A 16,128-nucleotide genomic window follows, 5' to 3' on the forward strand; every position below is an offset into this window, starting at 1 on the left:
TCAGATTTTGGTCAGACAAAACAATTCCTCTCTAGGCCTGGGAATCCAGGACACCTCACTGCCTCAGGCCCCAAGAAATGTAAACAGAAGTGAGTTGGGGGGAGCAAACTTAGGGTAAATTACTTAATTACCTGAAGCTGTAATGGAATTGTAAATGTAATTGGAAGATTAACCCCCAGTATACAACTGGACCAAACTTAGAAAAGTATAAAAACCCAGGACTTGTCATCCATTTTGGGTGCAGCCCCTGGCGGGGTTTTGTCTGTCTTCTGGAAGTGTACCTGAAGGCTCTTCAATAAATATAACCACTTTTTATTCCCTTAATTTTGTCAGGCCTCTGCTTTTAGGTAGCCCTGGAAAAGGCATCAGTTTCTCCATGAATAGAGGCCTGTTTGTGGGGTATTTTAGGAGAAACCCTCCAAGCTGAGGCCTGGGCCCTGGCCAAGCCCCAGCCCTTGCTGGATGGGATGTGTGCCACCAGATCCAGGAGTTTCTGTGCCAAAAATATATTCAAGTTGGTTTGACTTGGTGATTTGGGCCTATAAAAGCTGGACTCACTTTTGGGGTGAATTTGGAGACCCCAGCTACAGGTGGATACACTGTGTAGGATTTTCCCAATTGCTGGGAAGGGTTGTCCAGGTCCTTGCTGTGAATGAGGATCTGAATGATGGTAAAGTATTTAGGCAACTGGGGATTAATCTTTTTCCATCACTATCCTTTCTCTCACACAGTAATGATTGGGTGCACCACCTTGCTTACTTTTGCTTGTTGCTAAAGCCAAGCGTGTAGTTTTATTGAATGCATTATTTTACCTTTGTGTTGCCTTTATATTCTTAGTAAAATGACACCATTCTTTTCATCGGTGTCTATGTTTTTAAAATCACCCCCGTCAATTGGCAGAACATTAACAAGCACACATTAACACTCAGCTCCTGCTCAAGGCTCTGCATTTCTGCACAATGTTCAGCCATTTGAAGTTGCTGATGCTGCACTATAGTTAAATTTCTGGATCTTTCTTGTGCCACATAAAAGTACAAGAATTTATTTTGTTGTCTCCCCATATCAAGATAAATCCTTACCCTCACATCACTGCTTCTTAGGATTCTGTGTGTATTTGACAGGACAGACACATGTATTTCTTTACTGTACCAAGTATTCTCACTTATAAAATGACCCTTTTATTTGATGGGACAGCCACATCTGTTTCTTTATTGTACCAGGCATTCTGACTTATGAAATGACCCTTTTGTGGCTCTTGTGGTTAAAAAAGAAAAAAAAAGAAATGGTAAAGAAAACTCTTTAAAAAATCCTCTCTATATTTATGTTACTGAATTAATTTAATAGTGTAGTGAATACAGATTAAAACAAATAAAAAAACAAAAACCTGACTGTTGTTAGGCTTACTGTAACACCAGGAAAATACAATAAGGTTTCCAGAAAAGTTAATTATGCTTATTATACTCCAGGGTCCATCCCAATAGCAGCAAAGCAGTTCAACCAGAAGACAAATCAACAAAGTGTGCAGGCAAAATCTTGTACTTGTGTACCCAAATGTCAGGAAAAGAACCACACACTGGCCTGTGCACTGAAAAAAAAACCACTAATTTGCACCAGCATATTTGTGCTCACCATCCATCACCCAGGACACCGCTGCTCCTGAACAGGAGTCAGAGCAGGGACAGAACTTTAGCACAGCCTACTGACTGCACCGAGGGCAAAACAAGCCTCAAAACAAACTCAATCCTCGAAGGAATCAACAGCTCTTCTCTGAACTGGCACAGATATTCGACATCTAAGCAGGCACGTCATCTGGGACAACTCAGAAACAAACCAGGCTTTCTTTCCAGCCCCTTGGAGAAGGGTTTTGGAGGGCTCTCTCACAGCTGAGAGAGTGGGGTGCGCTCTTACCTAAGCACAGCCGGCCTGTGCCGTCCAGGGTGAGCCCCTCGGGGCACTCGCAGCGGAAGGAGCCTCTGCTGTTGATGCACCGCCCATTGGGACAAACCCCCGGGAACACCTCGCACTCGTTCACGTCTGCCGGGGACACAAAGGGTTCGGTTACCGGCACGCTCCGAGGGCAGAGCTTCAGCTTCACGGAGAATTTTAGGTGACAGGAAAGAAATGACACAGTGAATCCCCTTTCATCGCATTTTCAAATGGGGGGAGGAAAAGGGACATACTGAGTGTGATACGTGATGTGAGGTAATTCATGCTTATATGAAAAATGTGTAACATAAAGTTGTAAACAAAAATCCAAAAGCCTGAGACCACTGACACTCAGACTGCCACAGCGAAATTGTCAAACTCCAGATGGCAGCAAGGAAAGAAAGCCTAATTAGCAAGCAAAAGGACGTGGCCAGTGCAGTGATGAGCCTTTCGAGAACTCTGCAAGAGCAATGAACACTTGATAAATATCTTCAACCAAGAAAACCAGAGTCTCAGTGTTAGTGTTCAGAAACACATAATCACGGGGGATTATATGTGGTGCTTTTTATTAAGAGCTCTGGGAATAGGGGTATATTCAACCCAAATCTGACTCCGACCATACATCTGAAACGATCATGTTTTATACTCTATCGTTACATAACTTTCATGTTAATTATTAAACTTGTATTGTTCTATTGTATACATAAATTTAGCCCCTCTCTGAATTTCCAGCATAGTTTCTCACAATTCTTCTTATGGTTATATAATAATTACATTTAATTACTAAACAATCATCACATCTAACAATTATATAATTTATCATACTGCTTACGCAGGTGCAGTTGATCTGGGAAAGCACAAAGCCTAACATTTTAGATTCTATCTTTAACTTTTTCCAGGGTTCCACTATCATCAGGAACACACATCTGAATACCGGGTTCCCATAACTCGATCAAACACCAGCCACCTCCCAGAAACAGCATCGTCCAGCCCTGCACAGAGAAAAGAGACTTCATGCATATGCGGGGTGACAAAAGAAATCACCTCTGCCTCAGGCAGGAAAAGCTGTATAAAACAGCATTTGTGAACAGAGAGATATCTGATGTGATAGAGGTTGGATCAGGGTTCACCCAGCACCACTGTCTCTGACTGTGGCTATTGAGGACTGCATTTTCAGCCGTGAAAATAAAATATTTCATTATTATTATTAATTCGGCTTTTTCATTTATTACATATAACATTGAGTAAGAAGCAAAAACTTCACCTTCACAGGTAACACCCTTCACTCTGGCAAATCCTCTTGAGCAAGCAGTGTCTGGAATCAAGCCAGAGAGATATTGTTACTGCTTCAGAGTGACAGTAAGGCAGGAACAGAAAATTTAAAAATACATGTACCTTCAAAATTTGCTAATAATTTCACTCTGTAAGGTGGGGAGTGCTCTAGCCTCAATAAAGAAAAGTATTGACTCATATTTAAACTACTGATCATGTTTAAACTAAGTGAATAGTTGAGGAAATTAATCTCAGACTGTTACTTTCTCATGTGCTTTCCTTACTGAAATGATCAGCACCTAATCAGATTCAGTCCCTGCACTGACATGTAGCTGAAAGGTAAAATTCCTTCAAGAGGCCTGAAGATTTAAAACTGTAGTCATGTCAATTATCAGGTTTTTTTTTCCCCCACCAAAGCTGAATAATGGATCTGAGCAATGAGCTTACTTGAGGAGATACATGTAAAATGTAGCATCATATAATGATTTCAGAGCTTGCTGTAATTTAATTAGTTGCAGAATAGGAAATTCAGAGCCCAAACTCACCCAATCTGAACACATTATCTGTCTAGATTAATTAGATTTTGATCAGTTTTACCAGTCTAACCTGACCATCTGCTTCCTGAAGTCCAAAGGAATATCTTTGCTGCACTGCACAGTTAAGAGCTCTGCTGGATGCTGCTTGCACTCTGCTTGTTAGGGGGGATACATGTGCCCACAGTTACTGTTCCAATTAAAAATGAGAAGCTAAAACATCTTGACACCAGTTCAGCCGCCAGTGGCACTTTTCCAACCTTAAGGGGATCAGTATTTTTGCCATAAACTAGAGTACAGTGAGCATTGCTGCTCCCAGCTTCTGTAAGTAGCCCTGAAATCTAATAGCAGCACAATTTCTGCAGTCAATAATGGTACGCGAGCTACAAGTTTGAAAAGAGCTGGGAAAAAAAGTGTTAACAGCCCACATCATAAAAATGAATTTTACCAGATATTTCACTTTACTGTTTTAGTCCTTTACCTCTCTATCCCAGTCAATATATAGTCCTTGTGGAAATGAAACATATTGGAGCCATTAAGAGGTCCATTCACATGTTATTTCCTGGTATGCTTCAAAGTTATTAGAATGATCCCTGATGGTGCAGATTACAAGTCTAAAATAGATAACTTCTAAAGAAGACAACTTCTTTTCTTAGGTTTTTGGGACGGGAGCTGGTTTTGGTGGTTTTTGTTTAGTTTACTTTAGTTGGTTGGTTTTTTTTGTTTTGTTTGTTGGGGGTGTTTTTCTGTTTGGGTTTTTTTTTATACAGAGAGACAATAGGAATCTACTAATGATACTTATTCCCTTCTCCCAAAAGATGCAGGATGGTGGAGCATACCCAGTTCACAGCGTTCACATGGGCTGCCCCAAGCTGCTCCCAAGGTGGCACAGCACTCAGATTTCAGCGTGGCACCGTTGATGTTGACTTCACAGTGGCTGTCTCGGATAGTAAGCCAACAAGTCCCCTTCAGGCTGTCTGCAGCAGAACAGAAAGCAAAAACAACACAGAATTGTCACAGCCAGAAGAGCTGGCATGCCACACCAGCAGGCAGAGTACCAAGGGAGCACAGGCTCTCTTTAAAAAGAAAAAACTTCCATTAGAGTGATTTTGTACACAGTTTAGTTTAGATAAATAGTGCTATTTATTTAAACTAAATATTTTCTTTTAGTGTAAAGGGACAGCACTATCACTGAAAGTGACCAACAAACCACACTGCCTGAGGCATTTTACAATCCAGGTCCCACAGCTGGCAGAGGTCTTCCAGAGACTGCAGCGGTTTTATTAATTTCTTTCAGCTAGTGGCTGATCCATATAAAATAGACAAAAGTAGAGATCCCAACCTGGAACTCCCTTTCCTGGGTGTCTGCCTGAACCCCTTCTGAAATGCAGGTGTTCTTGTCTGTCTCAAAGGGAAGCCTTCAAGGTTGTAAGGAAGTTTAAAAATAAAATAAAAACACGGTGGGTAGGAGTGTTCCGTACTATTTTAGGGGTCTGATTCTGCTGCTGCATTAGCTACACTTTGGAAAGTCAGTCAGATCTCAAATCAGGCACATACTTTGTAAGTTTTACCTTCAACACCTTTACACTTCCCCATCTTACCAAGGTTACCCTCAAATGGTACAACATTTATTGGGACAGGCAATCCTGTCTTAAGGATTGGTGATCAGACAGCAAAAGCAGCCTGTAAGGTCAGACCTAAAATGGAAGCTCAGCCTGGGCAGGGTTTAGAAGTAGGTGCATACTCAAGAGTTCAAAGTGACCCAGACAAATTTAGTTTGATCAATAATGAAAGGAAAATAGGATTTGGCTTTAAGATTTACATGCATTGTATGTGCCAAAAGCCATTTTACCAATACCTCATGCTCAGGAACAACTTGCTCAAAACAGAATCATTCCAACTTATTTTCTTCCAAACAGCTTCACATTTTCTACCAAGCTGTCATATTAAAAATGATGCAGACCACAAGGAGCACGACTTTTCTTAGGTTGAAGCAACAAGAAAAAAACATCACCCAATAATGTGAGTGAAATCAGCCCCAGAAATTGGGCAGGGTATTTCATGAACAGCTAAGTGTAAAACAGTTGTATTATTTAGGTTAACATTGGTCTCAAACATGTGGGACTGAGCTCCAAACTTGAACAAGTGCATAAATACAGAGCTCAACATTATTTCCTTTTACTTGCCAACTTGCCTTTATAGGAGCAAAAAATCAATACCAATATCTCAGAAATTATTTATATTCTACAAATTAGCAGGTGCTTCTGCTCACACCACACTATTCTGCCAAAGTCTGCTTTTCTTATCCTTTTCAGGCTATTCCTTTATTTTGCATCATCTCTTTTGTCCAGACAAAAATCTTTTGTGAAAGAGTTATTATCCAACATCAAAGCATTCCTTCTGCTGCTCTTATCTCTTTGATTCTGACTTGAAGAAGAATATATGCATAATAGAGGCAGATGGCATCCTACTTATTGTGCACTGTATGAACTTCAAAAATCTTAACTAAAATATGTGCAAAAAGCATGTAAAAGTGTGTATTTCAAAAAGCACAAATGGCTGTATCTGAATTATGGGCAATTCCCAAAATAGCAGTGAAACACTTGTATACTTCAAATATGCTTCAAAAACAACAACTCTTTTTTTGCCTCCATGAGCATGGTCTTAATATTGCAAAAGCTGCCCATGGGCAAGTTTTGTAACTGCTGAACTTACAGCCCTCATTTGCTGAAGGCTGGAGTTTAAATCTGAGTGCAAATCACTGTAATTTGAGCAATGGATTTTTCTCTATCTGCCCAGGAAAGCTCACAGAAAGAGACAAATGGCTAACATCTATGCTGAATAATGTGGTACTGATTCTGGTTCTGACAGGAGAGCAAATTTGAAAATACAAAAAAATAAACTTGTCAGAATCGGACATTACCTTATTTTGATCATTCCTGTGCAGAACACAAAAAATCCTAAACTTCAATATTATTTTAGCCCTTCATTTATATTTAGGACTAAGGTATCTGTTGCTACAGCAGTGCTTGACAGAAGCAATCGGCTAAAAAAAAAACAGGACGAATATATTCAAGTTTTTCTCTACAGGGGTAATGGAGGAAAATCAGCTTGACATTTAAAATGGCATACATTTGATAAGAACACTTTTAAGTTTTTCCACACAGTAAGTCATCTGTAATCTCCAACCCCTCACTTATTTTTCAGTAACCCAGCCTGCCCTCCTCTCATTGCTTCCAATGCCAATGGAATTTTGGCCAAGGTGGAAGAACTGGGCTCTAGCAGTAAAAATCTGTATGCCTTGCACCAGCTCTACTTCTGACCCTTCTGTCTTAACATATTCACACTTTTAGTGGAAAAACATGGTTCCTGAGACTGTTTTTGTTGACATGAAAAACTAATGATTAGGCTCTCAGTGTGTAGCTGGATCCTATTCTTCAGTTTTTATCTGACTACTCAGCTCATTTTTTTGTTTATATTTTATGTAATTTGTCACTGCTTTTCAGGCCAAATGGGACCTCGTACTGTAAACAATCAAAAAAAAAAAAACATTTGCAAAGTAAATCCGGAACATTGTTATAATTGGGCTCCTTGTGAACATGTGGCCCCTTTGGATGCAAGAACACAAGATCAAAAATAAGAGGTACAACAAGCATATGTTAGCATGGTTATATCAAGAAATTAGCACAACATGAAAATTAGAAAAACAATAATAATCCTCACCAGCCAGTACGCTACACGGAAATGTAAGAGAAAGCTTAGGCAGAAAAGTAACATTCACTTAAAAAACACACTAAGGCATGGAAGAATACCATAATTAAATAAGAACTTGAGTCTTTGCATTAATTTTTCCTTCTTAAGAAAATCCTGACAAGAAAATTTGATTGAAAAATGTCAAACAAATCCATATGAAAACAAAAGTAACATTTAGGATTAGCATCACCCACTTAATAACGACACCCACTTATTAATGACCATTTACTAGTCAGAGCAGCACACATATCTTACAATAATTTCAGTTATGCTACACAAATTATATGAAACAATGGCAGCTTATAAACACCTGCAAAGTACAGCAGACCACAACCCTTTTGAGTTTTCTTAGAAAGCCAAGGGAAAAAAAAACAAACCACACTAATGAATGGCTTTCAAAGACAATGGCAACGACACCCTGCAGACAACTGTTGCTGCTTACTCCAATAAAACCTCTGCAGCATTTTGCTTTTTTTCCAAAAGAATCCTCAAAGGATACTAACATTTTTAGATACATGTAGAATATGTATCTATATATTTATGTATATATAAGTTTTTTTAATAAAAAGGGAAAATGAAAGGAGGAAACACCCACCAATACAAATCAGTCCTGTAGGGTCCAACTTGCTGCCAGATGAACACTCACAGTGGAACGACCCAAGGTTGTTCCTGCAGGCTCCATTGACACATGGGCTGCTTTCACATTCGTTTATATCTGTAATCCAGAAACAAAAGGCATTATTAGGACTAAAGAGTGCCTCTGGGAAGTACTCCACGGTAATTTATATTGTCTGAATGCTGTTGTAGACTGTGAGGGGCCAAGACTGCCTGAAGTGTGTGCCCCTCCTCTCCTCGCAGAAGTTTTGTATCAAGAGATACAGGGACAGACAGGTAGGCTGTATTTTGAAGTACCCATACTTTGGAGGTGTTTATTAAATGGCCCTTTTCTACAAGGACAATTAATTTCCAACAGCATGGGCCATAAAGTTCTCCAGCATCAATTACAACTGTCCCGTGAGAAAACACAACTCTTTGTTCACAGAATGCAAATGCATTCCCAGCCACACCATGCAGAGAACAAACAAAGCCCTCACTGTTTCTGCCATTTATGGCCCCATGAGAAGAATTAAGAAAACCCTGTCAGAAGCAAAAGATCGCAATGCTGGGTGCAATTCTCCAGTTATGGAAATGCGGGAGAAACAGCAGTTGCAATTGGTACTGCTCTTTAGCCCCAAAATCCTGTTTATCATCCCTGTGAGGTTTTTAAGCTTGTTCACATGCAAGAATAGGACCCCTGCAGACAGCATTATTTGCTGATGTTTTTCTTTTAAGTGGAATCAGTTTTAAGGTTGAAACAATACACATTCTCTCCAAGAAGACTGCTGATGCATATCCACCATTTCCCTCTCAACTCAACTAATCTGATTTTTTTTATATGCATCCTGAATCAAGCCATGCATTCTAATCCAACCAGTTCCCTTTGGCAGGCTTGAAGTTAAAAATGTTTAGTGCTTGCTTATATTTGCTAGCAGTGCTTCAGCAATATCTTCTGATATCTATAAATTAAACCATCTTAATTTAAATTAATTACAACCTAATGTAGTATCTAACTAAGCACTAGAGATATTAGCAGCATGAAGAGATCATTTTCAAGACAAACTGAAATGCCCTCTGTATTTTTTTTAAAGTTTTCTAAGAGATACAATTTGCTATTTTGTTATGATGCATCAAGCCTTCCTTTCACCAGAGATGTGCATGGTGAAGGAAGCAACAGGTATTTAAACATATATAATAATATGAATGTATTAATTAAAAAAAAAAAAACACAACAGAAAGCAAGAGAGAGAGATAAAAATGTCCAGAATCAGTACACTTTGGAAACTGTGTTATCTCTTTTCATGCCAAAAGCAAGCACTTAATTTAAAAGCCAGCTTTCACATATCTTTTACTTAATGGACTTATCTACAAAGAGCAAACAGGACTTGGCTTTGGCTGTCACCAACTTTCTGATCAACAACTGAGCTTTATGTTTCTGAAGCCTGATTTTAAACTGTGGATTGCTCATTTTCCAGATTAATCCTACACAGATACAGGGATGCAAGATCTAAGAGGCTTTATCAGGTCAGGACAATGTGCCTCATTGTTAATTCTGACAGAAAAAGCTCCAAGTCCCTCTGCATCCAAGCTGGCAATTTGGAGTCCTCACCAGCAATTATCTGCTCTGCACCAAGGCCTTCTCCTCCCTGTGGATATATTTTATACTCTATTACCTCAATTTTTAGTACCCAGGAATGCTGCCTGCCTCTGTTGCTTCCCACTCCTTGGCTTCCCCCGGCCAGCAATACCTGTTGGTGGAGTGTTCTCTCCTGCTTTTGCAGAGAAACCAAAGTGGTTCTGAAAATCATAAATCACTCTGACTCAGGAAAAAAAAAGCAATCTAAGTATCTATTTTATGTCAAATAATCCTCTGAATATAAATTCTCTGGGACAAAGACACTTTTGCTCCCTCTCCCTCTGCCATCTTGCTTTCAGAAGTTTGTCTAGCTCTAAAAAAAAAGTGAGAAAAACTTGAAAAGACAGGACAAACTAACAAAACAGAAGTGATGTATTCTCCATCCAAACAATCACAAGTGTTACTCCCTTCTTTAAATAAGTTGCAACTGTAGAGAAATTTCCACGAGGGACCAGGCATCATCTGTGAAGGTACTTAAAGCTGAAAATGGGTGATTTTCATGTGAAGTGTCACACTGCTTTAAGAGCTTCAGCTGCCCTCACACAGAGGTTTGCACAGACACAACCAATGTGCAAGACAAAGTGAAAAGCAGACAGGTGTCACTGTCCAAATCATCGCTTCAAGAAGATACAGGGAAGTTAAACTGCTTCACATTTATGGGAGTGATATGAGGTCACCATGCCTACCTTTGATTTTCCCTGGCATTAAGCAAGGCAGGATTACAACCAATTTACTTCTAAGAAAAGACATCTTTTTGTTTCAAATTTTCAGAGTTTAAATGAAAATCTGACAAAAATAATTGAGGGCCACACCTGGAAGCCAATGTCCCTGAAACTACAACCAAAGAAGGGAGTAAGTGGAGATAGAGAGACAAAACCTTTCATCACCTTTTGAAGAGTAGGGTCAGCTCTCTTGGCTTCATGGGCCATGCTCCAGGCCTTTCTGCATTTTATATACTTTACCACTATGCTAAGTAAGAAGAAAAAAAAGAAACAAAACCCCAAGCCAAATAAATTTCGATAGCAATAGGCTGAGAATAGTGCATTGACTACATCTCAAAATTGCCATCCAGGAAAGAAAAATAAAATGAAAAGACGATATTAAGTGCACTGCTGAATCAAGTGAAAAAGTATACCATGCTCAATGTAAACAAACTCCGAAAATTGTTTCCCTACAGCTTCTCATGATAATACTAAATGGTAATTTTTAAATTTTTTAAATTTGAGCAAGCAACAAACCAAATGGATTTTAACACTATTTTGTATGAAGAAATGCTATGTACACTATTTTGTATGTACATGCTATGTATGAAGATATTTATTGAGGTGTGTTTTAAATTTTTTTTCTCTTAAGTGAAGTGAGTGTACATTGTAAACGTCAGAGAAAGAAAAGTTGAAACAGTCCACTGTACATTCCTGGAAATGAACTTCAAAGCACATCTGGTTTACATTTAACTAGTTATGTCACTGGAAACACAAACTAAACCATGGAGCTTGTCATAAAAATCTCAACTTTCACAGACTCTGGTGCCTCAAACAAATCTCCTACTCCGTGCAACAAACTGATAACATTTCAATTGAACTACAAAGAAAACAAGAGTTTTGTTGTTTCTTCCGAGCTGCTGATGAGATTCATATTAACAATTTCTTGGTGACTAATAAGCATCAGAGCATTTTCAGTGCTCAACGCAGAGCTCCTGACTACAGCAGGTTTTTACAACCAGTGAACTTACAACTCCAAAACGAATCATGAGAAAGAGGATTTGGGCAGAAAGAGAGTAATTTCCTTCTCTGCTGCCAACCCAGCATTACTACTGCCTAGCCAACGTGAGTAAAAACACAACATTAAATATTTTTACAGACACTTTTACACAAAACCCTTCCTGACCAGCTTTTTTACCTCATTGGCTAAATTTAGACATCAATCCAAGGACAAGACTCAAGATGTATTAGCAATAATAGTACCATTACCATTAAGAAATAAATCCAAGTTTACTGTTTGAAAATGCAGATACGTTTTATTTCAACAGGACTGGACTGGCTGGGCTGTCTGCATTCTGGCTTCTCACCCACCCAGCTTCAGGTCAGTGTTTTATGCTCTGAAGTTCTTGGTAGTGAGCACCTCCCCTCACCACACCACACCACACCAGTTTCTCTGTCTGGAAGATTCCTCAAGAAACATGTGCATTAAGGGCACACAGTACACTGTTTTCAGACAGAAATCTTGCAGTGCACAGACACGAATCACAGAGAGAAACCCTGCAGAACAAATTCCTGAGCGCTGTGGGCAGGTAGGCACTGAGACAGCTTGGCACAGAAAGTCTTGTAAATCCACGAGGGCTGGCACAAGAAAAGCCCCACTCTGAACAAGTGGTACCAATCTGTAACAAGCAAAAGGAGCAAGAACTGACTTCTAAAGGCGTCCTCTGAAACCCACATGTATTAAAATATAAAGGAATGCAATTTCTTTTGCATAGAAGGGGTGAAGACGTTTTGTATGGAACATGTGAATGATTTTATACTGCCAGAATTTAAAACCTTGCCACTTTCCTTTCTATGTGTTTCCTTAGCTGTATGGCAGTAACTTCTACCTGATCAATAATAATGAGTTGAGGACAGTAAAATCTTCCACCACTTCAGAAAAATCTGGAGGATTACACTGGTTCACATAACAAGTGTTTTGCAACAAAGAATTACAGCTTCCCCATCACTCAAAGAAATGCAAAACCATTTACTATAAAAACTTCCTAATGATTACAAATACTGAGATTTACGGTGGAACTAAACAAAAAGGAGAAGACCAGAAAAATTGTTCAACTTCTAATCCTAATTAAGAGTTAGCACATAAACTAACACTTCCAATTTTACTTTTTTTGGTACAGTAAATTTAGTAACTAAAATTGCTCATTAGTTTCTGCTATACGACATTTTTGCTGCTTTAACATCTGTAGTAATGTATATACTAACATTAAAGTACTAACTAACATTAATAGCAATATTACTATTTAGAAAGATTATTTTTAAATATTACTATTTATAAATATTAGTATTTATAAATATTTATATTTATGAAGAAAGCAATTTTGATTGTACTGAAAAAATGAAGGACAGTTTTAGTACTACTGGGCAGTAATACCCAGGTCCTGGAATGCATCACAGATAATAGGATTGATGCAGAATTAACTATCACCCCAGAGTGAAGGGAGAGAAGAAAGGAGAAAAGAAAAAGGAGACTCTGTGATCAAGACAGATGCACTTCCCTAAATGGCAGATGTGGTGCTCCTGCTATGTGATCACAGGCAACCACGTATTGTACGTTAAAAATGTTGTAGCTAAGCAAAGGAAAACATAATCGCATCAAATTAAATTATTACTTTGAAAGAAATTCAACAGCAACACCAAACACACTAAAAAGCAGGGAAATAAAAAGAGAAATGTGAAAATTTATGCAACATCACAGCTCTCTCTTTTCCTCCGGTATCTGCCACCGCTCCGGCGCCAGTTTCGCTGCGACGCGGCAGAATGCACACCAGGTGTGGCAGGAGGTGCACACAGGTGTGGCAGAAGGCTGCTCACCTTCACAGGTGTCTGTCTCGGCGCTGAACAGGTAGCCCCGGGGGCAGGAGCAGCTGTAGCTGCCCGGGGTGTTGCGGCAGAGCCCGTTGTCGCACAGCAGCCCGTTCACAGAGCACTCGTCAATGTCTGCAGGGACACACACACACACACCATCACCCAGAGTGACAGCTCTGACCTGCAAAGCTCTCACTCGCTTTCAGGCTTCTGCTGCAAAGATTTCTGCTCTGCCTTTAAAGTTGTTTTGTTCTTTCCACTAGCAAACACAAAAATTAGTTCACGGTTAGGTTTAAAGGAATAATTGTGTTTTCCTGCAATGACCCTGTTCATTTGAGTTTGGTCAATGACCTTGACCTTGGTCAAATGACAACGATCTTTGTCATTTCTATGGCCACACCATATAAACTAATGGAGGATTATTTGCTCTGAAAACAGTATTTTAATTATTTGTTTTATTTAAGCACAGAAACAGCAGTGTGTTAATTACCGTTCTGTCACAGACATGTTTTCTGAAAAATCCTTTCCTTAGGATTTTTCCTCCTGAGAAGCTGAAAGACCTCAGGAACAAAATGTAAGCAATGGTTATCTGCCGCTGTGGAATTCAACAGGTGCATCTGTGATTGGGCTCATGTGGTTGTTTCTAATTAATGGCCAATCACAGCCAGCTGGCTCAGACTCTCTGTCCAAGCCACAGACTTTTGTTATTCATTCTTTGCTATTCTATTCTTAGCTAGCCTTCTGATGAAATCCTTTCTTCTATTCTTTTGGTATAGTTTTAATGTAATACATATCATAAAATAATAAATCAACCCTTCTGAAACATGGAGTCAGATCCTCATCTCTTCCCCCATCCTAAGACCCCTGCAAACACTGTCACTCTGTTCTAACTCTCTTTTATAGGCTAAAATTGTTTTTGTTATCAATGAAGTGCATTAAAATCTGTCCTGTACGGTTCATGCATGGCAGCCATCTCAAGAGTACACATACACCTCCCCTCCAGAGGAACACTGAATTTAAAAACAAACAGGATTAAGACCAGGATATCAAGTACATTGACTAGGTATAGTAATGTAATTCCCTGAACTCCCTTTAAACCAACTGAAAATAATTCTAATAAAATGTAATGTGTCTTCCTCACTGCCCTACTACTTGTTCTATGAAAGAAGAAAAAAATATAATTTTAAGCCTACTCCTTTAATGGCCATCACATGTCAAAATAACATATGTTTATAAAGAATATTGATAAGTCAGGATAAACATGATATTTTATCCTGCTTCAGGCTGTCTCCTCCTTATTGACTGCTTGATTTCCCAAACCTAATACTGCAACTGAAATCTTAAATCAAACAGATTTTTAGAGAGTTTTTAAGTTTAAAAATATAGAAGAAAAGTGAGAATGCAATATAACTACAATCTGGTGAATTTTGTTTTCCCCAACCTTTTCAGATTTTCCTGTGTGTGCTTATTCCTGTAGGATTCAGACAACAAAGCCTAAATTTGTTGATGATGATGAATCCAAGATTTAAGTCTGGCAGCCATAAATTTACAAAAAAGCTCTTCTTTCCTAACCTGTCCTTAATCTAACTTCATCTGATTTCAACCAAGGAAAGGAGGACAAATTTGTAAACTGACATTTTCAAGAGTGTTTCTGAGCTTGTTGTCATACAATGCTTTAGCCCAAACTGTGCAGTGTGATGAATGCATTATTTCATTAGAATCTCACAGAATAACTTCAGATTTCATTAGAATCTCACATAATAACTTCAGATTTGGACTGTAATCTGTTGGTATAAGCTCTGTAAAAACACTGAACAATGCAGCTCATGCTTTAAACCCACTCAGACCTGACAAAAATTCTGTCTGCATTCTGACTGATGACCATTTTTATTTCCTGGCATCTCATAAATTGTGCCATTAATTATAATCTTTCAACTTTTTATCTGAGTGTTCACACTTAAATTCTTTTATGGAAAAATTCTATCCAAGAATAAACACATCCTCACATTCAGTCAGCTTTATCTTTAATTTAAGTAAATACATAGATTATACTAGCACTTACCTAATCCCAAGAGTAACTAGCTAAATAAAACCCCTTCCAATAAAATCCACTTGGAGAATGAATACATGAAGAATTTTAAAAATAAAAACACCAGTGCTTTTCCTGCCAGAAGGTCATATTTAGGGCTTTAGGAAGTGACTAGATGTAAAGTTCCTTTATTCAAGCAGATGAAAGGAGACACTTTCTTTACTTTGTGTTTCCTTTGCATCACCAGGAAGGAATGTTTGATATGAAAACTATACTGCAGCTATAGACCAGGTTTTCCCCAGCAAAACTGGAGTTTTGCCAGCAGACAGGTCAGTAAATCTTTAAGTGCAGAAAGCAATAATTTACCAAGCTAAACACAGTACTTAAGGACAATACTTTGGACATCTGATGGTTCCTGAGAGATTTCTATTAGCTTTTAGTTTAAACAAATTTTGCCTTTCTGCTTAAAATTACAAGGCTATAAGCAACATGATCGTACAACGCACTTGTGGTGTAACACACTTTTTCTGGATGTAAGAATTTCCAAAAGAAAAAAACAAAAACCCACTGGATTTCATGTATGGTCATGAATAGTAAAATTAGTCAGACGGAAAGTGAAACCTGCAATGTTACCTCCCAAACAGCAACACAGTAAAATATACAGTATGCAAAATATACAGTAAGAATAAAAATTATGCAGAGATTGAGAAAAGGATAATTCCAAGTTTTTTGCATTTTTATTGTAGCTTGAAGAAGCAGATGCCTTGCAACCTACATCCTGTCAGGTCAAACCAGCATCAACGAAATGATAAA

At 38.6% G+C, this 16,128-nt stretch overlaps 1 protein-coding gene across 3 annotated transcripts in view; it reads right to left on the reverse strand.

The window, feature by feature from the left end:
• Positions 1-16,128, reverse strand: part of FBN2 (fibrillin 2) — a 124,484-nt gene that overhangs the window by 51,468 nt on the left and 56,888 nt on the right. For all 3 annotated transcript variants that reach the window (XM_063180437.1, XM_063180436.1, XM_063180438.1), the window contains 5 exons: positions 13,293-13,418; positions 8,080-8,199; positions 4,571-4,708; positions 3,191-3,241; positions 1,909-2,034 (listed from right to left, as the gene is read on the reverse strand). In XM_063180437.1, the coding sequence (XP_063036507.1) occupies positions 1,909-2,034; positions 3,191-3,241; positions 4,571-4,708; positions 8,080-8,199; positions 13,293-13,418 (561 nt within the window). The remainder of the gene's footprint in view (positions 1-1,908; positions 2,035-3,190; positions 3,242-4,570; positions 4,709-8,079; positions 8,200-13,292; positions 13,419-16,128) is intronic.

Source organism: Melospiza melodia, chromosome Z (assembly GCF_035770615.1).
Source record: "Melospiza melodia melodia isolate bMelMel2 chromosome Z, bMelMel2.pri, whole genome shotgun sequence".
Lineage (NCBI taxonomy): Eukaryota > Metazoa > Chordata > Aves > Passeriformes > Passerellidae > Melospiza > Melospiza melodia.